This window comes from Lactuca serriola, chromosome 6 (genome assembly GCF_051521515.1).
Source record: "Lactuca serriola cultivar US96UC23 chromosome 6, Lser_US96UC23_V15, whole genome shotgun sequence".
NCBI classification, from domain to species: Eukaryota; Viridiplantae; Streptophyta; class Magnoliopsida; order Asterales; family Asteraceae; genus Lactuca; species Lactuca serriola.
In genome coordinates, this window is record NC_136413.1 from 14,468,791 (window position 1) to 14,494,409 (window position 25,619).

Consider the following 25,619-nt stretch of genomic DNA (forward strand, 5'->3'; position numbering starts at 1 on the left):
AAGATATGGTGACATGAAGAAACCAATGGCACACAATGTCAGCTTTTTCATTAGCAACAACTTATGAATTGACTTTTGTGTAAGTGTAAGTTGAAGGTAAAATGCTTAAGGTATGTTTTTTTAAATGATCAATAGAATTATGGATTTTAAGAAACGATATATAGGATATTATAATTCATTAAACCTAAGAGTCTACCTAACTACAATTGAAACCATTTTCAAATATTATTGATCAACTCTGAAAACGTAAAGGTTGTTTCTGTTTTTCTTTTTCTTTTTCTTTTTTCTGTCCAAAAACTCTTTATATAGATGAAGTAATGTTTGTTCGGATAAAATGTTGCAGATATAATTTTGTTTTTTATTATTATGATTGTCTTATAGAAACTGAATAATCTTGTGACTCCGTCACTTCAATGACCATTTTTTATAATATTTATCAATTTTTACGTAAAAGAAATTTGTAGAAAAAAGAAATGACAAATAGATAATGGTTAGTCGGGTTTCCAGGCTTAAAACAACCATAATAGCGTTAATATTTATACATCATAATGATGATTTATTTTTGTATAGATAAGTTTAAAATTATTTGTTTTATATAAAATTTAAAAAAATGGAGAAAAAGAAACGAGAATAATCCCAAACACGTGGATGATGATCCGTACTTCCCGCTACCTGTTTTGACCATCAAGGTCAAACTTCTTGTGATGAACAACAACTTCCTTTTTTAACAAACTCAATGTAGAAATCTAACAACAAATGCAAAATCATGGACGACAAAATCGCCGCCTTCACCATCTTCACGCTCTTCTTGTTTACCGTCTCCGCCGCACGTTTCCCGGTAGCTCCACAGGCAACCAATCCTTCAGCCGTTGAACATGCATCCAAGTTGACAAATACTTCATGCGAATCTCTAGCTTCCGCCGGTTCAAACATTCGTCTCCCCGGAGAAAAGACTAAATCGGATTCCGACGAATCCACCGCCAACAACCCCCTGCCTGAACGGGAAAAAACCACGAATGATTTAACGCAGGGTACGAATTTCTCCAGATTCCATCCTATCAACCGACACTTCCGTGGTAAACCTCCTATGGGGCCAAAACAGATCGGTAAACACCGTCGACCTTACAGGAAGTCCGTGACGCAAAACAGGATCCCTCGGAACGACGAGATCACTTCACGTAAATCCGATAATTCGATTCCGGAAAGTTTCCCCGGCGAGGTTCCGTTGAACATGTTGAAGATGAAGCACCATTACGGCTCCCGTCGCCACCATAACCAACCTCGCAATAACAACGACAACGTAATCAAGACGAAGATAGTGTTTGATCGGGAGAAGCTGAAGAGTTTGATGCGCCAACACAGGCAGAAGAAGGTAGATGATGAAACTGGATTTATGAAGAACATTCGCAAATTTCTGAAACACACTTTTGATTGATAAAATATTCCTCGATTGATCTACCATCCACCCGTCAATGTATATTATCTATTATGTATATAAGCTCGTTTTGAATTATTTACCTTATTATACTTTTATTTTTTTGTAATTTGTACATAACTAATTGCATCCATAGGAGATGCACAAAGCTTATATTAGCTTAATTAATCAACCTCTTCCAAACCTTCAAAGAGCTAACTTTGGTCAGACGAGTTTCTGCTTTTTGCATAGTAAGCTGTTGGATAGTGTGCTTGAGTTATACATCCAATTCACATATGCCTTCATTTGAGTTATACTCCTGGCGAACTGCTAATGATTTCTCTTCTAAGAAAACATTAAACCTTCAAATCTTCATGATTGTATCTTTTTTCTAGTATCTTGTTGAATGTTGAGTGGTTATCTTCAAGATTAGTGATTGTAAGTTTTTGAGAGAGTGAGTTTGTTCAAATTTTGGACCATGCATGTCAATTGTCTTTGCATCATTGTTATGTTTTAGGAAGAAAAAGAGTCCACTAGTAATCTAGTATACACTATACACACAAACAGGAAATAAAAACTTCACCCTTATAACTTGTCAATTGTTATAAAATTAAAGGAATCATATATAAATATATTACAACACTACATGGACCCAGTTGAAATCGTCACATTCAGAAAGGTACAGAGCACTCACCTGTCTGACGACTGCTAATGAGCTCCGAACACGGTGATGGGCTAACTTGCACCGCACCACCACTAACATCGGCACACTTCCAAGGAACATTTTTGGCCCCACTTGACCCAAACAGATTAATATTAGACAGACAAATATCTGTAAAAGGTGAGTTCTTTAAACCCTGGATTAACCCCGGCTGCTGGACATTTTCACCCCAAACATTCTTAATCCTGATATGTTTCATTACCGGTAACGCATTCGGGTTATAGTTTTCGTCAGGATGATCGCCGACATCACCGGCAATCTTGATTCCTTTCCGGACTTTATCCATGAAAACATTGGAAACGGTTATGTTTCTTATGATTCCGCCACGACCGATGTTTGTCTTTAGATGGATTCCGATTCCGGTGTTGTAAAGGGTTATGTGTTCTGCCAACACGTTAGTTACTCCACCGGAAGTTTCGCTTCCGACTGCGATTCCGGCGAACGGAGATGAACCGGTGAGTCGCCGGATTGTGATGTCATTACTTGGGCGGCCGTATGCAATTCCGTATTCATCCCATCCGCTTTTTACTGCCACCAGGTCATCTCCTGTTGAAATGTAGGAGTCTTCGATGCATACATGGGAGCTTGAATCTACACCAATTTGAGAAAAAATAATAAGTAATTTACATTTATGGTCCCTGAATGTAGCTGATTTTTACAAATTTGGTCTCAAAAAATTTTCCCTTGCAATTTAGGTTCTTATTTGAGGTTCGTGCATCATTTTTGGTCCCTGTTCGAATTGAATTTTTTTTGTCCCGGAGTATAGCTGATTTTAGCAATTTTATTACCAAAAAATAAAATCATTTTACCTAGAGCAAGGACCAAAAACGTTACAAAAACCTCAATTAGGATTAATTGAAAATCTCAGTATACTCGGAGACCAAAAATGTAATTTACTCAATATGAAAAGAAAAATATACTTTTGGTTCTTTAGTATTAGCTGATTTTTTGCAATTTTGATCCCAAAAAGATTTTCTCTTGCAATTTTGGTCCTTATTCAAAATTATTGTTACGTTTTTGTCCCTGTTTAAAGTATAGGTGATTTTTGCAATTTTGATCCAAGCAATATAGTCATTTTACTTGGAGAAGGGGACAAAAAAATTACAAAAAACCTCAAAGAAGAAGAAAAACTGCAAGAGAACTTTTTGGGGGTAAAATTGAAAAAATCAGCTAGACTCAAGGACCAAAAATGTAATTTACTAAAGAAAAGAATAATGCATTTTAGTTTTTATTGTTTTATATTACATACCTGGATCAATTCCATCGGTGTTGGGAGAGTCAGGTGGAGCCAATATTGTAACATATCGGATAACAACATTACTGTGTATAAAAAAAAAAAAAAAAAAAAAAAAAAAAAGGTATAGGTTAGAAATTTAACATGGGAATTTGTAACTATTTTCGTAAAAAATGGGTTTAGATATTAATAATACCTGCAGTATACAGGATGAATGTTCCAGAAAGGTGAATTCTTGAAGATGACATTAGAAATAATGATGCTTCTCGAATCCTTGAACTCAACAAGATTTGGTCTAGTGAACTGCAAGGTTCTCTGTCTCCACATGTTCCACCACACATCACCTTGCCCATCTATTGTCCCATTCTCACCTGAAAATGATGATCAATTCATCAAAACAATATGCAAATATATAAAGCAATTTCAAGAGCAAGAATTTATAAATTATACATTATATACATACCAGTAATAATGACATCATGGAGACCATCTCCATGGATGAAGCTCATGTATCTTCCACCTGGACGTTCTCTTCCTCTTCCATAAGAAGGCAATGGAGCAATAAGAGGCCAGTTAGTTGTGTCCTGAACATAAACACATAAGGATAATAAAGTTAATTACAATCATATTATGTTTTACTATTTGCTAAATAAATAACTTTACAGTTGAATTGTTTATAAATATAATAAAGTATGTCTTCAATATAGCTGTCAATATTGATTTTGCACATGCGATTGGTCCCACATTGCAAATATAGGAACCCACTAAACTTACCATCAGCCCTTCTGTTTTCCGAAATAAGTTTTGCTTATGTTGATGCTTTGTGGTCCCTAATAAATTAAACTTTTCGCTCCTTTAACAAATCATTAACTCATCATAATGGGCAAAGTATTATACTATTATTCTCAAAACACAACATTACTTCAATTAGCAACAATGCAAAATAAGTACAAACTGTTTTTGGGAACTATATTTAATAGTCTCGTCTCCAAATAGCAACAATGCAAAATAAATACAATTTGTTTCTGGATTTGTGGATGCACTGTGAAACTGCAATTGGAAGAACATGAAGTAATTGTTTTTCAGATATGCAGAGATTGTTGTTTTCCTTTTGTTTTGTAGCAAATTAAGTCCGTTAGCTCAAAAGTCAATAAACTACACCATAACTTGACAAATTCAACAACTCATTTCAAAAAAAGTACATTAAAATCAATGAAAAGACAGAGTATAGACAAATTATTGCAATGACTTCCAATTTGAAGTATTCCAGCTACTGAAACTTGTTTTAAGGTACAAAAACTGTGTTTGAGTTGCAAATCTGTGTGTAGATTTCTGAGATTTTTGCAAAAAAATTAAAATGGATCTGAGTACCTGTGTAGCTTGGATAACAGCGCCTTTAGCTAGATACAGAGTCATTCGACTAGTAAGATTGAAGCTCTCTGTTAGATAAACACCAGGAGGAATGTAAAGAAGCGTCCCTCCTCTCCTCTTCAAATGCTCAATCCGGTAAATCGCCTCCCTGAACGCTTTCGTATTCAGCGTTCTACCATCTCCGACAGCACCAAAATCAGTTATTGAGATCTTATCGCTCCGGTATGCCATCGGCACAATTCCAGAACAAGTAACCAATCCAGCCGCCGAGCAGGAGCACTGCAGGAACACTAATACGGCGGCGAAACACGTAATTGCATCCCAAACTCCCCCGTGCTTCATTTCTGGTCACTAGGTTGAAAATTGCAGCTGTTTCAATGATATCTCCTCCCTGAAATTTGGTAAAGTAAATAGGTAAATCGGAAAATGACGAAATAACTACAACGAAAAATGAAAGAAATACAATTGTGGTGTGAGATTGAATCCAAACGAGAAAGAACAAAGTAAATTCGAAGACATTCATTGTGTACGTGAGCAGATCTAGCGAAAGAGGCTACTTACGGAGCTGTGACGGCGAAGACACGGCGGTGATGCGGTGGAGCTACCACACAGGAAAATGGTTTGTCTGGGAGTACTCGTCTTTACTCCCTCCTGCTCTTGCTTTCGTGAGGAGTGAGGAGGAGTGAGAAATAGCTAAGCAACCGACAGGAGCACGATGTTTTGTAATTGTTTTGGCATTTTTTTTAACGCGTGTAAGAGCGTTACCTTGCGATATTCATTGAAAGTGAATATATCATTTTAAGTAAGTTTCTATTCATCTAAATTTATTACTAAAATTATCTTAAAGTGAAAAATAAGTCATCAACTTTATTCAATCACGCACGTATGGAATTGGGTCGTTAGGATGGAAGAAATGGCCCACGGGCTCGCTTCCACCTCGCCAAACTTGTCTCCTCACTTTCGCCAAAGTCAGTAGTGGTCTCGTTAAGAAAGGGTGGTTAGCAGAGGCGGCTTAACGGGTTTGGATTCTTTAAATGAACCAAAATTTGTATTCTTTAAATGAACCAAAATTTTAAGTTCCTTTGGTTTGTACTATACTCAAATTCTATAATAATACCAAACATAAAAGTGAAGGTTGTATTTTTTTTTTCTATTTAAACTTGCATACTTACCCTGTTTTAATTAAAATGATACCTCAAACTTATTGGATTATTTTAACTCAAATATGTATAGTTCAACATAGAAATCAATGAACAAGCAACATACATAGAAACGAACAATAACCAACATTGTTTAGCTTCATGTTACATAAACAAAGAAAAAAAGAAATCGAAAATCACTAACTCAAGTGATTTAATTAAAATGACAACATTCCTTAGCTTCAAGCAGCAAGCCAGCAACGTAAAATATGAGTGGAAACACTTACTCAAAAATAAAAAATCAATGAGAAACAAATAACAAGTGAAAACAATGAACAAAGAACAATGGAAAATCAAATAATAGAAAAAATTAATCCTAATTGGCTATTAACCCTAACAGATATTCAAATGATGGAAAAATCAAGTGAAAACATTGCACGTACCTTGAATCAATGAATCATTATAGATTTATGAGCAATGGAGAATCAGAGAAATTCATCAAAGAAGCTAATAATGTAGAAGGAAAAAATTTCATCGGTTTAGGTAGCCTTTCAGTGTTCAACAATCGAGATTGTAGAAGCCAGGATTCGATAATCAGTATTCAGAGTGCGAGAATGGAGAAGGATGAAAGAAGAATATAAGTGTGATCGTCACTTTTGATTTGAGGGCATCAGGCATGCGTATCAGCGAATGGAGAAAAAAATATCGACAATGGACATTAAAGGATTCGGGTAAGTGGAGCCCTTTTACAAAATGGGGCCCTAAGCCATAACTTAATTACATAATACGTAAGGTCGACCATGATCATTAGTCATGCACCGAGAAGAAAAAGAAAAGAAGGGGTTATCAGTTGGTTTCTTTTTCTTTTTCAAAATAAAAAATAAAACGACATTTAGATGTTGTCACTCCTTATGTTTTACAACATAGATGCTACAATTCTTTCTATCATACGTTGCTTAAAAAAAATCATATGTGATTGGAAAAAATTATATGTGGCAAGATGCTAAGGATGTTACCATTCCCTACAACCCTTTTGCTGTGAAACACAACGGGTTAGATAGCCCTGCTGATGTTTTGATTAAAAGAGCTTGATATGTGATTGTGTATTTTTCAAAACCTTTTTAAACAAAATGAATATATAGTATTTAAAAGTAAAAACCATTAATCTATTAAAAGTCGGATCTACCATAATTTATAGTTAAAAAATAAGTTTTTATAGTCGAGTAAAAGACTAAACTATGAATGATTATGTTGAAAGCGATACCCTCAAAATGGTTTAAATTGAATGATTTGAAATGGTGTTTCCTTGCATTTTCAATTTTAAATCCAACTAAGTATCTGCATGGATAATTATAAGATTTATGTTTTGTAATATCTCAAAGATCCAATCTTAAGTTTTTTGAAAATGATATTATATGTTTACCAAAAAGTTTTATTCATAATCCTTGGTAAAATATAAAGTTGTCTTTTCAAGTCATATTAGTACCAATATAGTGAAATTGTGGAAGCTATGTCATGTTTTGAAAACCATAACATAATAATGAACGTGTAGCTAGATATCATGCCCCTCCGAAAATGTTCAGATATCCTAATCATATAAACCCCTTCCCCTCCGAGCCTAAAGGACTTTCAACTACAAACATAAAGTATCAATTGTGAGTCTAAGATTTAGCGAGTAATACAACACACACCCATTATACAGATCATATACAATACACATAATAGCACATAAAGTAATAAGTCATATATTACTTACATCCTATCACATATAAATAAACATATATGAATGATACGTTCTAAAATTGGTCAAAACTAGATTTCATAACTTAAATATTTTTTTCTCTAGTTGTCCTGCATAGACCACCTTCCTCATAGATGCTCCGCATGATCGACCATCCGTACATAGCCACCTAGACTGAACAACTAGATTCCCTTTCTGCAAGGTTTTCCTCCAATTGCCCAATCAATAAGCACTCCCCTCACTTATTAGGCTTTTTTTGTGGTTTCACATAACATAATCACATAGTTTATATAATAAGTTCATGAGAACTCACCTGAAGTAGCAAAACATAGGATAAAAAAAAGGGTTAAATCGTTATTTTTACCGGTAATTCATGTTTTTTCGTAAATAAATTTTAGTTTGACAATTTTTTTGTAAATTAAGGTAAAATTTTAAGACTTTTCTGGAGATTTTCCGTTAAGATAATATCTTCGACCAGGAACATCCATTTTTACCAACTATTTTTTAAATTGTTTTGCGGAAGATTGAGAAGCCCCAAAACCATATATGGGCTATTAATCAAGTTAACTCAGGTTCAGCCCACACAAGACCATTAACTTTTCATCTTCCCGCCAAATATCCTTTCTTAACATATGTCCTTCACTCTTTCCCGCCATTTCATCTTCCCCAAATCCATCCTCACGGTTTCCACCACACCGGTGCCTCTGATTCCGTACACACATTTTCAGGTCGCTACTCACTCTGTTAATTTCATGTTATTGTGTTGCTCGATTCTTACGTCAAGTATTAATTTGAGTAATTTTAGGGTTTTACATCGACCCGCATTTTAATTTTCGTTGGTTATATTTCCGTAAGTGCTTAAGATCTGAGCTGATTTCTCAAAGTTCCGAAATCCGTGAATTTTACTGAGCTGATATATGTAATTGGGGACGGTTTTGTTAGGCTTTTTGTGAAAGCTGTAGCTCCGTTCAAGTATGACTAAAGAAGCTCAGAATGAAAGAGACGACATGTTAGTCGACGACCCCGAGCCCCAAGACGAGCAAATTGATGATATTCCTGATGAATTCAATCCTAATTACCTCAAAGTTTATTACGGTAACTCGCGATAACAATTTATTTTCATAGATCCCTCAATTTCTGAACCGATTTGTCGTGCTAATGGGCACACTTTGTAATATTTAATATTTTCTATTCTGCTTCTTCAATCTCCAAAACTAAGATCTCTCTGAACCAATCTATTCAGATGTAAAAGTTTGAGATAAATTTTAGCTACATATTGTTACAAAACACCGAAATGAATCAGAATTTGCATAAAACGCGAAGCTGATGTCTGACTTTGACTTCTCTGATTGAATTTCAAAATTAAGGCTTTTAGCCTTGATCAATAGGGTCATATCATAAGTTCAGTTTCTGATCTTAATGCAAATACTTAATTTTGGCAGGAAGACTTTTCCCTCATGCAGACATGTTCAAATGGTTGTCATACGGAAATGGTAATCTATGAAAAGAACTTTTAGTAGATACCAATTTGGATTCTATTGTTATATGTTTTTCATCTCTGTTCATTCTTTTTCAATTGAGAATATTTATGAGACCAATTTCATGATTTATATGTGCAGATGGGAAACATCCTGCATGTGATCAATCCTATATTGGAAGGAGAGAATTTTCTTTTACACTGGATAATGATATATATCTTCGGTTCCAGTCTTTCAACAGTGCATCTGAGCTGGAAAATGGCATCAAAGATAAATGTCCATTCAAAATAGATATTGGTCCAGTTTATAGTGTTGATGTAAGATTCATTTCTGTAACATTCTTTATTACTGTTTGCTTATTGATTCATCATGTTTCTTGATCTTTCAACAGCCTTCAAAGAGGCTTGCATACGCACAATCTGGGGACAACATTTTCACCCCTGTGGAAAGAGAGCTAGTGTTTGATATAGTAAGTTTGTTTTGCGTATAATTATACAATTGAATTATAAAATCTAAACATCTACTACTCTAAAATTCAATCATTTAAGTATTTAACATGATCAATTACCAATGTGCGTGTGTGTGTGTTTCCAGGATATTTCAGATTATGATGATGCAAGATATTGCTGCTCTGGTGCAGATGTTTGCTTGGACTGCTGGCCTCTCATGACCATTGCTATCAAAGTCATTGATACTTCTCTTAGAGGTAATAATCAATATCTATGTAATTTTACATTAATATCATTTTACACATTTTGACATTACCTTACACTAATTCTATATTCATTATGTTCACAGATGATTTTGGTTTCAATAATATTCTGTGGGTATACAGTGGTCGACGTGGGGTCCATTGTTGGGTTTGTGATGGAAAAGCAAGGAGGTAATAAAACTGTAAAACTTTTACAATATAAGTTTAATAATGTTTTCCATAACTTTATAACCAGTCTTTAATATCATATCAGGTTGAATAATGAACAAAGGGGAGCTATTGCTGACTATTTTCGTGTCTACAAGGTTGGATTTAGAGATTGAGTTAATTTTTATAGTGTGAGATTCTTGACATTTTTTTTGTTGGTGTTCAGGGTAACACCAATAGTAAATCAAAGGTTTCTCTTGTGGGATCTGCACTTCATCCTTTTTTAGTGTAAGCATGAATAAAAGCAATTCATTTTTAACACCATAAAGTTAAATTTCTCTAACCCTTGTATAATTTCTGCAGGAGATCATATTCTGATGTTTTGAGAGACTTTTTTGAGAAGAAATTACTTTGTAGCCAGCAGTTACTTTCAGATGAAAGATATGAGAAAATACTGGAAATGATTCCTGATGAATGTATGCAATCTTGACTACATATTGAAATTATGAAATATTACTTTTAAGAAATGTCTAATTTTTTTTTTTTTAAATTTATTTTTATCTTGCAGCAATAACCTCTGAGCTTAGAGGAAAATGGCAAGACAACAGGCGCTCTTCTAGTGGAAAAGATGTTAATGTTGTGAGATGGGAACAATTAAAACAGCTTCTTCAGTCTGGTAAACAAAAGGTATACACATTTTTTTTTATTTTAATATAAAATAAATAATAATATGTAGTATACTAAAATGTTGTTTTTCTTTTACATGTTAGGCAACTGGTATTCGTAGGTGTGTTGAGGAGATTGTCTTTTCTTTCACTTATCCTAGGCTTGATATGGAGGTCAGTTGTTATTTCTTCTTCTTATTATTATTTACAATATTACTACTTTATGATATTTTTATTATTATACTCATTGAAAGCTATTATCTCAGGTTTCAAAACATATGAATCATTTACTGAAGGCACCCTTTTGCATTCACCCCAAAACAGGTCAGTTTCTCTTTCTCTGAATATTTGTTTTTTTTAGTTAACAGTTTTCATTTTTACAAAAGGAAATGTTGCATTTTTTTAAAGACAATTCATGATGTATAAATTACTTAAGTTCTTGAATATTTACAACTTTCATGCTTAAAAGCAACCCAGATTTTAACAATATCAGTAAATTACAAGTTTAACTTATGTGGTATGTCAAAAGTTATGGATCTGTTAAGTCAATGAAAAATGACTATTTTACCCTTGTCTTGTTATTTCCTTCATTCCTTCATCTCCCCTCTTCAACAACAGAGTTTTACCAAATTATAGAAAACAAATATAAAATTAATACCAGCGAAATACATATTTGTTTAGAAAAGAGTATTTTTATGGAAGTTTTCATGTCAAATTATGAATCTAAAAAAAACTTACAAAGCATTCAAAAGTCAAATGTGGGGTGAAGATGGGGGCAAGATAGTCATTTTATCTAGACTTGACAGATGTTTTCTGACACCGTTAGTATCAGGGATAAGTTTTGCAGCAAAACTAAACTCTAGAGCCCACATTTGCGACACATGAAACATGTGGACAAACACTATAAATTTTGACATACCATAGGGACTAAAGGTGTAATTTACTCTTTAATAATATGCTATTTATTTTTTGTTTATCCAGGTCGTGTTTGCGTTCCTATTGATCCAGACGTTTGTGATGAGTTTGATCCCACCAATGTCCCAACACTTTCTAAGGTTTTTTTTTTGTTTTTTTGTTTTTTTTTTAAATAATAATAATAATTCGTTGAAGCTTCAAATTTTTATTATTTCACTTGTTTAAATTTGTTATTTATTTATGTCACAGCTTCTGAGAGAAATCAATACTGTAGGCTTGCAAGTAGAAGGTGATAAAGGTATGCCACTTGATGTATCATTATAAGCATATTCTTTACATCATTTTCTTATTATTATGGGTATTTATTATTTTATATATATATATATATATATATATATATATATATATATATATATACTATTTTAAATAATTTTTTGGATTGAATAATGGCAGTATGGGAAAGAACCTCTATGGGAAAGTCCATCAGATACTTTAGGGGATCATTCTTGCAGCCTTTGATGAAATCTTGCAAGGTATTGAATAACATCAAAAGCAACAACTTATTTCCTTTTTTTTTTTTAATTAAACTAAAATGCAACAATTCACTGATTTTTCAGGAAGAGATAGAAGAATCATATAGTGCCAAAGTTCAGCAATCAAAAAACTCCTTGACTTGGTAACATTGTCTTCTTTAATTTATTGTGTTTCAAGTTTAGTTAAAATTATGTATTATATTTTTTTTATTGTAATAGTGTTAATGAACCAAAAAATGAAAAGCATTTGTATGAGAAATGTTAGTTTTTGGTATTATATAACCTGGTGATGACAAGGTTCAATTTGCTTTTACTGTTTAATATTTTTGTTATATATATATATATATATATATATATATATATATATATATATATATATATATATATTCCAAATTCTAATAAGATCGTTTAGTTTTGATCTTGTGTGTTTTGTTGACTTTGTGAAGAGGTATTTTTGTTGACATATGGGTCTCTTTTTTCTTCTAGGCAGTTTGCAAGTAAAGCTGACTTATTAGCTTTTAATGCTAATTAGAAGGTTTTATTTCAAGTGTAAACCAGCTTCAATGATTGAACAAGTCAGAAACATAAGCGTATTAAGAGGTTAATTTATGGGCGGGTTAGGTTGACTCAAAGTCCAAAAAATAAATTTAGTACACATAAGAAATGGGTCATTACTATTTACTATGGTTATATTATATACACCAACACTGATACATAGTTATAATTATTTATGTTAAGGGTATGTTTGGGTTAGTTTTTTTACGCGAAAAACGATTTTTAAGAAAAATGCTTATTAGCTTATGGCTTTTAGGAAAAGCTGGTTTTAAAAAGTGTTTGGATGCAAAAAACCATTTTTTTAGAAGTAAAATGGTTAAAAAGCTAAAAAGTTAGGAATTTTTAGCTTTTTGAAAGCTTTACTTTTTCCTATCCAAAAAACTGTTTTAAAAAACGCTTTTTAAATAGACAAACATTTTTTTAGCTTGTTAGCTTTTTAAAAACCTAATAAGCTTTTTTTAAAACTATCCTAAACACCCACTAAATAGACAAAAAAAAAAAAAAAAAAAAAAGCTTTTAAGTTGTGTGACTGTCAAGGACAAAAGTCAGTGAAGTGGCAAATATTAGTTGAGATGTGAAACCAGTTTTTTTTCGTAGGGTTTAATTACTTGATGTTTGAGCGAGCCGCGTGTCCTATATTCATTTAAAGCAAAGTGCATGAACATGATACAGATTTTCGAAAGATATATGCTTTATTTCATAAGAATAAAAGATTTGTGATAATGATTATCAAATAATATCCTAAAAGATATATTATAAACATATCTTATTAGATTAAGATGACTTAAATAAAACTTCATTTATCTTTTCCTTGAGAGGTAAAGTCTGGTTGGGCTGTTGATCTGCTCGCTTTTTTTTTTTTTTTTTTGGCTTCCCCTGTTTGGGAATCCATGCAACTCAACCATAAAATTGAGCGAAATCCATATTCAAAAGGCTATACTGAATTGAGGTTGATGTTAGGTTTTTTATTCGAATGGAAAGAATTCTGTAGTTTGCTTGATTTAATTTTAAAAGTACAAATTTGGGTTTGTAAACCAATAATTAAGGGTGCGTTTGGTTTGTTGGATGTTGGGGTGTAATGAAATTCGGAGGAAAAGGAATCAAATTCCACCACATTCGGTATTTTACCTTGTTACATTTGTTTTATTTCACAACATAACCTCTACTACTATTACACACCACCACCGCCACCACCACCCACCCATCACCACTGCCACCACCATCCACCCCTACCACTAACCACCAACGTCACCACCACCCACCACTGCCACAACCATTTTCTTAAGTACTTTTAAACATTTGGGCCATAATTTTATCCAAATAACAACTAAAAATAAAATAAAATTCAAGTTTTATGTTTACTAGGTGTGATATTCGTATACTACACGAGTTTATTAAAAATAAAAGTTTAATATAAAAATGTGAGAATTATACATATTTAAAAATAACATTTTTACATGAATACAAAGGATATAATGAATAAAGTAAGTATAATGTTTGTGGTTAAAAAAAGAAAAACATAATAACAATTCGTTTTTTATAAAGTAAAAGTAACTTCAAAATAAAAGATGTGATTCAAAAAAAATTTCTTACATATAATAAAAGATGTTATTCTACGTTTTTTTTCTTATATATAATCACGTCCAAAATAACACAAAATTCTTAAAGTTGATGAATAGTTGAAGTTAAAAAGAGTGGTTGTAAATATTCTACAAAGAAAAGCCCAGCAAAACCAACTATTTGGGGTCTCTCTAAGGACAAAATGGTCTTATTTTTTAAAAGCGGCGTATTTACCTAAACCAAAAAAAATGACATATCATAGGAACAATCTAGGGACCAAAATCAATATAACGGGACCAACATTAAAAAAAAACTTTTTCTTTTACCTAAACCAAAAAAATGACATATCATGGGAACCAAATTTGTAATATTTGTTTATTACATCATTCTACCTTCATGTATGTTTATTACAACGTTTTAGTTTCTTATTTTTTTCCTCAAATTAAGACATTAAGCTTAAAAAAGTTAGCCAATAATGTACTCTTATGCCCCTTGAAGATTGTAGCCATTGCATCATCAACATATAGGGTCTATAATAATGAAATACTATTTGTTTTAAAGTACAATGCTTCGATACGGTGGGTATCAAAGTACAGTGGTATAATAGGGCGTTAATAGTAAAAAAAAAAAATCCAAAAGATGAACGTTATTAAAAAAAACAACCATACATAACATTTATAGTACATTGAGATTTCCAAACACGACACACTGTTGACCCCAAATGTACACTGTTAAAATTAATAAAACTGAAATAAATTGATTCTACAAAAAGTAATTAAACAAATCAGGTCTTCATTACGGAAACATGGAGTATTGCTTAACAAAAAATGAAAGATACGACAAACACCAAACCATACAACTATAAACTATTTTTTGAACTATGACCATTACGACCCTGTGTGAATTGGCAGGAAACCATTTATGTTATCTTATTAAACCACAGGGACGAAAATGGACAGTTTCCATATTTTGGACATCCCTTTAAAAATCATAAAGATTGGGTTCTTAACATTTCATTAATCTTTTAAGGACTTTTACCTTACCTATATATAAAAAACGTATATAATATCCTAAGCAGGGAGAGGTAAATAAAAGTACCAATTCCAATTTCGTACATGTTATTCATCCTACAAACGATAAATCACTAGTATCTATTTCCTTTTAAGACTTTCAGTAAATTTCAAAAAGAAAAAATTAACTTTATGCATCAAGATTTCTTAGTTTTAAGAGAGTACTTATTGTTTGCATTTTCATAATCTTTCTTTTAATTTGCCATTTGCTAACCAAGCAACCAATCAGATTGATTAGATCAACACCTCTACCCCTACTTGCAATAATTAAAAGGTGTTCTAAGTATCTTATTTTATGAAACTTGCTCATGTATAATCAAATCAACAATATGAAAATGATTTTTTTTTCAAAAAACATCTTTTATGAAAGTACAATTTTATACGCTTCTTTACATATTCTCAAACACGACATCATTTTGTTAAGTACTTTTAAACATTTGACCATAATTTTATCCAAATAACAACTGAAAAAAAAAAAGACAAAGTCCAAGTTTTATGTATATATGAAAATTACTAGTTTATAACCCGTGGAAACCACGGTTACAAAATAAATTAAATTTTCATAGTAAAAATTCAAAAATATTTATCAATTACTTTAAAAAAAATCATTAATTATAAGATATACCAAATTTTTAAAGTTAGTATAACTTCAAATTTAATATATAATTAGAAAAAGTAAATTTGAATTTTGAAATGTTGCCTAATATGTCTCTTTGACATGTGGCATAATATTAATGAAGAGTTGTATTAAAGTGACACATGTTAAATAGAGATTAAAACTATTTATTTATTAAAATAGGAAGATATTTATATAATTAAACAAAATTTTCTAACCAAAAGTATAAGTATTACCGTTGACACCCTCAAAAGTTAAAAGTAAAAATAAGTTGTGATATTTCATATTTTATCACTCCTTAAGTCCTAATTAGCAAGTATTTCCCATATGGAATCAAGATCATAAGAGGGCATCCGCGCGAGTGACCAACCACCAATCTCCACCTCCTCCGCCATAGTCAACTCACCGGAAAAAGTACTTCCCGATGGAGAATTTTCACCTTTCAAAAACCCATCTTCCGAAACACTGGATGACCCCATATCACTCCCGCTGAAACTCTCATCGCCACCACCTGAATTCCCCACCACCGTAACCTTCTTCCTCTCCTCCCTCTTCTGAGCTTTCTCTCTCCTAACCTTTCGGCAAATCGCCTCTAGTTTGTTATCCACAGCGCTCCTCAGAGCATTCAACTTACGTTCGTCTCCGATCAACCCCAAAGACGTCGACTCCTTCACGTTAGGAAAATTCAAGCGCGCGTATTCCCCACGTAACTTATATGCAGCTCGATCGTAAGCGTAGGCGGCCATCTCTGCCGTCTCGTATGTTCCTAACCATACTCTCATCCTGTTCCGCGGCAGTCTGATCTCCGCCACCCATTTACCCCATTGTCTCTGCCTCACCCCTCTATACAACTTCTTCTTGTATAAATTGCTCGCTTGATGAGAAAATCCAATTGGGGATTTTGTTTCGAATTCGTCTGTGAATTTGAGGATGAGATCTCTCTGTTTGAGATACATTGAAGACCCTATCGTAGCTCCTTCTACCCATGATGATGATGATGAACAGTGAGAGAAGACTGAATCGAAGGTGCTTGTATTCCCACCTGTTAAGATCAAATTCGACAATGAAGATCGAACTGAATCACTGATTAAATCAACAGCGAATGGATTACGGGTGTTTTCTTGCATGATTGTGAATTTCAGTGAAAAGGGATGAACAGAGGTTTGTAAAAGCTTCAATTATCAATGGATGATGTTGGTAGGGGCTAAAATTTCTTCGATGTCTTAATTAGTTCTTGGGAGGGGGGTATTTATAGGCAAAAATAAGGTCCAAGTCTTTTCAATTTAGAATTTCACGAGATTGACTTTTGTACCCCTAAACAATATAAATGAACAAATAATCATTTTATAATGGAACATGTTATCTATAAAAAATAATAATCATTTTATAATAGATATGCTATGTGTAAAAGCTTATAATATATACAAATTTACACCTATTAATTCCTAAAAATTGTATAATATATACAAATTTACACCTATTTATTCCGTAAATTTTATATTTTGAATTTTGTTTAAATATTGTCAAAAAGTTTATAAGATATATTGTTGTTTTGTTTTTGGAAAATAGTATATACCGGACAATTTAATTGATTAATCTAAAAAGTCAACCCACTGTTATTCACACTCAAACCAGAGAGTCCGTGTGGATCCCTTTCATCATCCTTCCTTGGGCCAACTCACCTTTTGCCATTTATTTGGAGGTTGCAATGTTACTTTTTTTGTTCTCTAAGAAATGGTCAAACCTAAAAAAAATCAATGTTTTTAATGCATTAAAAAGTTAAAAGTTAAAGTGGTTATTTAGTGTTTTTTTTAAACGGCAAGCAAATATAGTATTAGCATAAAAGAAGAAAAATATTTAAACGAGAAGCTCGAGTCAAACTACAATAGAGTTTAAAGGAGACATGCTCCAAACAAACCAGTTAAAGGTATAAAATTATGATCTATTTGTTATCCAATTACATATGTTAATACTAATATCATACATCGACATTATGAATTCATGATAGCTCGGCTTTCATTCCTGAAGACAATGTAATTTCGTGCCTTCCAAATAAACCAGAACACCGAATAGGCAAGGGACCATAACAACTTTTCCTGATTTTTACCCATATTACCCTCGTTGAGCATCTCCAACAAACAAGAGCAAGAAGAGGGCATAATCTTGAAGATTCTTGACCAATTAGACACCCACCTCCAAAGCAGTACAACAAAATCACAAGAGAACAAATGGTCGTTACTTCCTCCGTGCACCTACAAAAGGACAAATACTCGATGTCACTCCCTGCACCTAACCAGGTTAAGGCAGAGTAGGTAACTGATTTTGAAACAAATGCCAAACTAAGGTGTTAATTTTTAGAGGCAGCCATTTAACCTAATGAAATGTGAAAACAACAACACCACTAGGACAATCAATTATCCTCCTCACACCTTTAAGATATAAAGTATTACTTGAATCACCGTCCATCTCAACATGTCGTACCCATTCGAGAATCGAAAGTTCTTCAATCTATCAATTAAAAAGGAAAATTAAGTGATTTCTCTACCCTCCTTAACTGACGAGACCAATCCCTTGTCCACTGATTACATGTACAACAACAATATGAACCCTCTCTTTAATTAAACAATTCTTATCAATATCCAAAGCGTAAAGGTTTGGATATATATCTTTTAAGGTAAACATAGATTGGAATTTATGGCTTCAAAAATCATTTTTAAATACTTTGGAACCCGGGGTGCTCGTTGAAATATTGCGAGTAGGCTCCACTTAATTCGTTTGCCGTTTCCAAAAAAAAAATACTTTGGTGTAATTGTTTCTGGTTTTTGCTAGCTTATTGCTAGTGTGTTTTATAATATTCATTCGCTCAAAAAAAAAAAGATAAATCTCCACACCAAATGTCTTTCTAAAGTTTTTCCATCCACAAACATAAGATTGTGAATTTATTTGATACATGAGAACCAAAAGGAATCTGAACCATTTTTTTAATGCCATCACCATTTGACAAGAAGAACCAAATTGGCAGACTCAAGGCACCCAACACCCAGGCCACCTTTATCTTTCGGTTTGATGACCACCTCCCACGCCACACAATTGATCTTCTTCTTATTATCATCATCTCCTCAAAAAAACTTCTTCCTAATGCCATCAAGGAGATATATAACCTTCTTCAGAGCACGAAATAAAAAGAAATAATAGAAGGGAAGGCTATTAAGCACTGAGTTCACAAGTGTAAGACAACCACCAAAAGATAAAGTTTTTGCTTTCCATTTAGAGAGACGAGCTCTAAACTTATTCAAAACCGGAGCTCAATGCTTTGTAAGAATCATGTTAGCCCCCACCGGAAGCTCCAAATTTATCACACTCGTTGTACGATGATAACTATATTTGATATGTTGAGATTACTTAGATTTATACAATTGATGTAAATCTTTTCACAAATATTTAACTATATATGTCTCTAGCCCAATATCATTTTGGCATACATTTGATCTATAATAATATTAATATAATACCAAATTTAGCGTAAAATTATTCTTTTACATTGTATAAGTTAAAATTTTATGTTTATAATTTAGTTATTGATGTTTGAGTTTTTATAATTCTAATAATATAATTGTATAGTTATATTATAAATGTAAGAATAGTTATTATTTATAATATTAAGTTATATATAAAGTTGATGTTAATTAATCATATATCAAATTCAATATTTGTGTTTTGATTCATTTCAAAATCTAAGTATTTTTTTAATAATTTAGATAACAAAATTATTAACTAATTATATTTATATGGTCTATTTTGTTTAATAATATATTTTAATAAAAAACATGTAAGACAAACTTATTAGAGACTCAAATATTTTTAGTATCAAACATGGTATATTAGGTTAAGAGATGAATACCAAATATTATACATTTTAATGCAAAAACTATGTTATGGTTTGAAAATAGTTTAATCTCTCTATTCTAATAAATGAATAAGTTTATTATTAAATTGACAAGTGTCATACTATTAGAACTTTTCATTAATATTATATGTTACATATCATTCCATTTGTCAACCTATTAATTATCAATTTTAAAATTTAAAATTTCCACTCTAATTACATTAAATTAATAATTGATTCTTCATTTTAAATTTTAAATTTTATAATTTGTCTTTATAGTTATATTAAAATAATAACATTAGATTAAAAAATAAAATAAAATTAATACAAATTATAAGATGATATAACTTTACATATTTATTTAAATCAACGATTATAATTTTACATAACTAAAAAATATCTCTTAAGTAATAATTTATTTAAAATAATTGATTAATAGTTTTAATTTTTTAATATGAAAGTTTAATTAATTTTATAACCGTGGTTCTCACGGGTTATAAACTACTAATAACATAAAAGAAGTCATACAAAAAAATAATAATTACAGAGACCCCATGTAGCAAAGAAACCTTATATATTTATACAAACTAATAAGTAAATAATTATATTTTAATATGATAAACATTGTAGTTTCCTGTTACAAGTATCCATATACATATACTTGATGGTATGCACATTTAAGATATTGTATCCATATACATATACTTGATGGTATGCACTTTTGAGATATTTTCTTGTGTGCTATTCAAATAGAAAAATACATGAATTTATAACATTTTTGATGAAGGTATATATGGGGGTGTAAGTGAGCGGAGCTACTTGATCGACTCGTTAAAAACTTGACTTGAGCTCAAGTTAAACGAGCCATAGCTTATGTTACCGAGTTTGATTAGGCTCGCGAGCCTATATATATATATATATATATATATATATATATATATATATATATATATATATATATATATAATAATAATAATAATAATATATTTTTTATTTTATGTATTATATTTTACTAATAAAGTAATAATCTTTCTTAATCTTTTAATCGGAAAATTCACTTTTTTTTCCAATTCAATTTTCAGAGCATACCTTCATACGCACAACATCTAGCCATCTAGGGTTTTGTATCGAGTAGTGAAGTTGCATCGAGAAAGATTTATTTATTTCTAGTTGTTTTTTAATTTGGAGTAGAACTACTATTTTAGTAATGTGAGCTTTTACTCTCTATGTTCTTATGTTTGGTTATATTTTATAGATATTAAACCAGTAGAAATATGGAATGTATGAATGTATGTTTTGATGTTGGATTATTCACTTGAATGTTTGATAAACAATCAAACGAGCTCAAATACTATAAACGAGCCCGAGTCGAGCATAGGCTCGTTTAGGCTCGCATAGTAAACAAAACGAGCCCCAGCCGAGCCAAGCTCGTATATTTTATTTTTCCCATGATCCGAACACGAGCTTTGAAACTAGGCTCGAAATGAGCCGACCACGAGTTCGAGCCCATATGAATATCAACGAGTTTGAGCCGAGCTTGGGTATGTTTTGGCTTTGACTCGGCTCATTACACCCCTAAAGATATATAACCACAATAATTTAAGAGCTAATTACTTATTCATTCAACAAGGCTTAGTTTTTCTTTCTTAATTTTTGCAACAATGTTCTTTTTATAAATAGACTATGTATTATGTAATAATGTTTTTAAATATGACCAAATCATACAACGAAGTCTTATGCACTATGTTATGTTATGTAACTAGGTATGAGACCCATGTATTACATGGGTTTAATTAAAAAAAATAAATATAAAATTTAACAATTTGAAAAGTTTGAATTTATAAGAAAAATGAGAAAAATTTGAATTATTAAAATTAATGAGACTTTAATGTATTGAATACATTACATATATAAACTTTTTCTAATAAATATTTTACATATATATTACCTTACACATTAAATATGAAATTTTAATTTAATAAAATAAAAAATACAATAAAATGACAAGTGGAAAATAGAAAATTTAAAAATTCTAGAAAATGACATGTGTCAAAATGAATAAGAAGATGACATGTAGCAAAAAACCTTCATTTATTATATTAGATTACATAATAATATTTTAATTTGTATAAATATTGGTGAGAAGCATTAAAAACTAAAAGATGAATTCATGAAAGGTCATTCAAAAGACATATCTCCATGTGATGGAACTTCAACCACACTAGACGCTACTTGTCCACTACCCTAAAGCCATAAACGTCTTTCTCCGGCCCAATTTTTCTTTCCAGAAATATACCACCCACAATACACGTTCTACATCTATTAACTAGTAGTCAATTAATTTTAATTTGCTATGCAAATTAAATTATTTAAGTAGTTGTACATGTCGGGGAGTTAGATGAAAAGGGGTGTATTGTAGATCAAATTAACGTGATTATATGGAAAGTTACCAGATTGTGATTTTATTTATCTTGAAAATCTTATATATATATATATATATATATATATATATATATATATATATATATATATATATATATATATGAGTCACAAAATTTTTTCTTCAGAATAATCTATTAACAGAGCATTTTAGTGTTTCGTGCCTTACATGGGTCATACACAAATTTACTTGTTTAAAAACGTATAAAACACAAATATTTTTCATGTGATATATAACATGTATACGACACAGAATTAAACATTTGTGTTTTCATGTATAAATTTGTATAAATTCTGGTTTCTGTTTAATACGGTTAAAAAAAAACATTTTATAGAATTATATGATCATAATCCTCATTCAAACACAATCCCTATCAAAGAAAAAGACTGTTGACACTTGACACTAGGGAGGTAGATAAATGTAGACCAAGTCAAGGTCAAGTACTGTAATATGAAAGTGAACAGAGGGTAAAAATGGGATTTCAATTTCAAGGCATCAAAAAGTGATAATTTGGCAGTATTAGAAAGTGACATGTAGCCGACAAGCATGTGTGGGCCCACCAGTAAGGCAGATACCGACACGTCACGACGGCCGTGAAGTTTTGCCCATATCTCGTGACATTCAAGTTTTCAACTCGGTGTGGTCCAATTATCCATCACAAGCCCACAGCCCGCAAGTATGGGAGCACATTACAACAACAAGCACACGGTTCCAATACGTCTTTTATTTTATTTTTTTTATCCTAATCCTAATAATAATAAATTCGCTTATTATCATTAGTTTTGAAATGGTTGTATATGAATGATAAATCTATTCTTTTAGCAATTAGTTTAAATTTATAATTTATAATTTCAAAAGAAACTAATATAATTCATTTTAAAAACGATTACTATCGATATAACTAATATATATATATATATATATATATATATATATATATATATATATATATATATATATCTTTACTAACTTATAAAAGAAATCATACTATTTCTATAAATAGATCCAATAAAATAATAATATTTTTTTAAGACGTTCAAGTCTCTAAACGTAAAGTACAACTAATCATGAATAAAATAATATTAAATTTAAATCATCCAAACATATAAGCTTAAAGTATAACCAAGTAAACGTAAAGTACAACTAATCATGAATAAAATAATATTAAATTTAAATCATCCAAACATATAAGCTTAAAATATAACCAAGTAATACAGCATAAGTATAAGTTTTTAATCCACCCGTCCAATCTTTTCCCAATATATCGGTAGCTTCATAATTTTTTGATAAATTTTGAATCGATCAAACCCAGATCTTAAGATAAAATTCTGAATTCAAAATTCAAATACTCATTAATCCGGTCCATCTTCCTTATATCTGGCGTTTGCTAAACTTCTCTTTTTTTTTCTCTCTCTCTCTCTCTCACCTTTTAAGAAAAACCCTAAACATGGCTCCAAGCACTCATCTTTCTACATTTATCCATAGTGTATCAGATCATGGCTCTCCTCATCCGCCTTTAACCTCATCCTCTATCTCTAGCCATGAATATAAACTTCTCCATCAATTTCTCATTATGTTCGATAAGCCAAAGTTCTTTCTCGCTACATCCTCCCTAATCCTCTATTCCTACTTTAACTTCGGCTTCTCACTCGAGTTTCATGTTTGTTGTGATTTTTAGCATATCCAATGTTCGGCTGTGAGAGTAAGTAATCTTCGATATAACTGATTTCACATACATATAGGAAGTTCCCATCACCCCCTTTCCCTCATTTATGTTATTGCTTCTATTGAATCAACAACTTACAACTGTTAGGCGTTTGTATTAATTTCGATGACGCATGCGCTTTTCTAGAATTTGAATTCGTGTTCAAAACTTCAAATTCCTAGATCATATGATAATACTACTGCAATAAGTGATACTTTACATCGGGAGACCTAAGTTTTTACCTCTTCGTACTGTTTAGAGTCATTGAATCAACGCCTCTACATCAAATATCATATTTCAAGCAGATTACGTGCATAAACCTAATTAGATTTGAGCTTGATTATAAACATTGATGTAACTCTCGCTGTAGGTTGTTCTTGATTTGGATGAAACTCTGGTATGTGCTTATGAGACTTCCAGTTTACCTGCCATTGTTCGTAATCAAGCCATAGATGTTGGATTGAATTGGTTTGAGCTAGAATGTCTATCTTTAGACAAGGTAAGAATGTCTATCTTCATCATCTACTCATCTTCTTTATCATCTATCATAAAGATAAATAACCAAACATAACATTCAAACTTCTGATTTGAAGGAAAGTGAAGGCAAACCCAAAATCAACTATGTAATAGTATTCGAACGTCCTGGATTGCACGGATTTCTTACCCAACTCAGTTTATTTGTTGATCTTATTCTATTCACTGCAGGCCTTGAAGGTTTGCTCACTGCTTTTCATTTTGTTGATTTTTTCAGCTTTAGTTATTAATTTATTACATGATTGCAGGTTATGCTAAACCACTTGTTGACAGAATAGATGCTGAAAACAGATTTAGTCGGAGACTTTATCGCCCTTCAACAAGTTCCACGTAAGTTTTTAAAGTACAATGTTCTAAATTCTAATAAAGTATAATTTGAAAGTACAATGATGTAATTAAGATAAATAGAAACTGCTATATGTTGCATTTAGCCATTTATTATCCTATCTCTTTCTAGATAATAATATAGTTGAAGGAAGAGGTTAAACGTTTTTAATTTTTGCAGGGAATACAGAGAACATGTGAAGGATCTTTCTTGCATATCAAGAAACTTCTGCAGAATTGTGATTGTTGACAACAATCCATTCAGTTTCTTATTGCAACCAGTGAATGGAATCCCATGCATGCCTTTTTCTGTTGGACAACCACATGATAATCAGCTTCTTGATGTCATTCTCCCACTTCTGAAGCAACTGTCTGAACAGGGTGATGTAAGGCCTCTACTCTATGAAAAGTTTCACATGCCTGAATGGTTTCATAAACATGGTATCCCTAATGGATGGGTGGGAACACATGGGTAAACTTGTCATTTGTACAGAGTAGAAAAAGCTTTTTGAGGCACCTAAACATGGTGGTAATTTGTCGGAAGCACCACATTTTGTATAGTTTGTTTGTGTAACACTTGTTTTTCAAGGTATTTATTGTTGTAATTTGGTAAATAGTTTGCTACAATGGGTGTTAATTTTATATGATACTAATTTCGAAGTTCTTTAGTATTTACGTCTGTTTTAGATGAGTACATATTTGACTTCACGTCATTTTATATTTTTTATCTTGAAATAACAAAAGATGATTGCGTAATAGTTACTTTTGGTGGGTCCAAAGTAAAAAATTGGCCATCTAGCCCCTCTCTCTTTCTCTCTTGACCATTGACCATCAGTTGCATTTTCTCCAATTACAGTCT

General features: G+C 31.7%; 3 protein-coding genes and 1 pseudogene across 5 annotated transcripts; 2 read left to right on the forward strand and 2 right to left on the reverse strand.

Annotated features, from left to right (window-relative positions):
• Window positions 1-1,980: 1,980 nt before the first annotated feature.
• LOC145058400 (putative polygalacturonase) lies at window positions 1,981-5,440 on the reverse strand. The gene is made up of 6 exons (XM_079006313.1): window positions 5,302-5,440; window positions 4,741-5,131; window positions 3,833-3,953; window positions 3,566-3,740; window positions 3,385-3,455; window positions 1,981-2,726 (listed from the first exon to the last, which is right to left on the reverse strand). The coding sequence occupies exons 2-6, from the start codon at window positions 5,080-5,082 to the stop codon at window positions 2,086-2,088; spliced, it is 1,350 nt and encodes a 449-aa protein (XP_078862439.1). The 5' UTR covers window positions 5,083-5,131; window positions 5,302-5,440; the 3' UTR covers window positions 1,981-2,085.
• Window positions 5,441-8,213: 2,773 nt separating this feature from the next.
• Window positions 8,214-12,391, forward strand: POLA3 (DNA primase POLA3). 3 transcript variants are annotated; one of them, XM_079007019.1, is made up of 18 exons: window positions 8,253-8,348; window positions 8,426-8,470; window positions 8,563-8,715; window positions 9,063-9,113; window positions 9,240-9,415; window positions 9,490-9,567; window positions 9,693-9,804; window positions 9,897-9,981; window positions 10,064-10,115; window positions 10,184-10,245; window positions 10,321-10,433; window positions 10,526-10,644; window positions 10,728-10,796; window positions 10,889-10,946; window positions 11,604-11,677; window positions 11,787-11,835; window positions 11,991-12,070; window positions 12,155-12,391. In XM_079007019.1, the coding sequence occupies exons 3-18, from the start codon at window positions 8,595-8,597 to the stop codon at window positions 12,215-12,217; spliced, it is 1,362 nt and encodes a 453-aa protein (XP_078863145.1). In that variant the 5' UTR covers window positions 8,253-8,348; window positions 8,426-8,470; window positions 8,563-8,594; the 3' UTR covers window positions 12,218-12,391. The 3 variants fall into 3 exon arrangements, with proteins under 3 accessions (XP_078863144.1, XP_078863143.1, XP_078863145.1); XM_079007018.1 differs by lacking the exon at window positions 8,426-8,470 and having other exon boundaries at window positions 8,214-8,348; XM_079007017.1 differs by lacking the exon at window positions 8,426-8,470 and having other exon boundaries at window positions 8,238-8,348; window positions 8,583-8,715.
• A 3,631-nt stretch (window positions 12,392-16,022) lies between these two features.
• Window positions 16,023-17,106, reverse strand: LOC145058369 (ethylene-responsive transcription factor ERF061 pseudogene; annotated as a pseudogene).
• A 6,538-nt stretch (window positions 17,107-23,644) lies between these two features.
• Window positions 23,645-25,405, forward strand: LOC145059527 (uncharacterized). Its single transcript, XM_079007372.1, has 5 exons — window positions 23,645-23,857; window positions 24,273-24,401; window positions 24,496-24,616; window positions 24,685-24,766; window positions 24,942-25,405. The coding sequence occupies exons 1-5, from the start codon at window positions 23,645-23,647 to the stop codon at window positions 25,234-25,236; spliced, it is 840 nt and encodes a 279-aa protein (XP_078863498.1). The 3' UTR covers window positions 25,237-25,405.
• The last annotated feature ends 214 nt before the right edge of the window (window positions 25,406-25,619 follow it).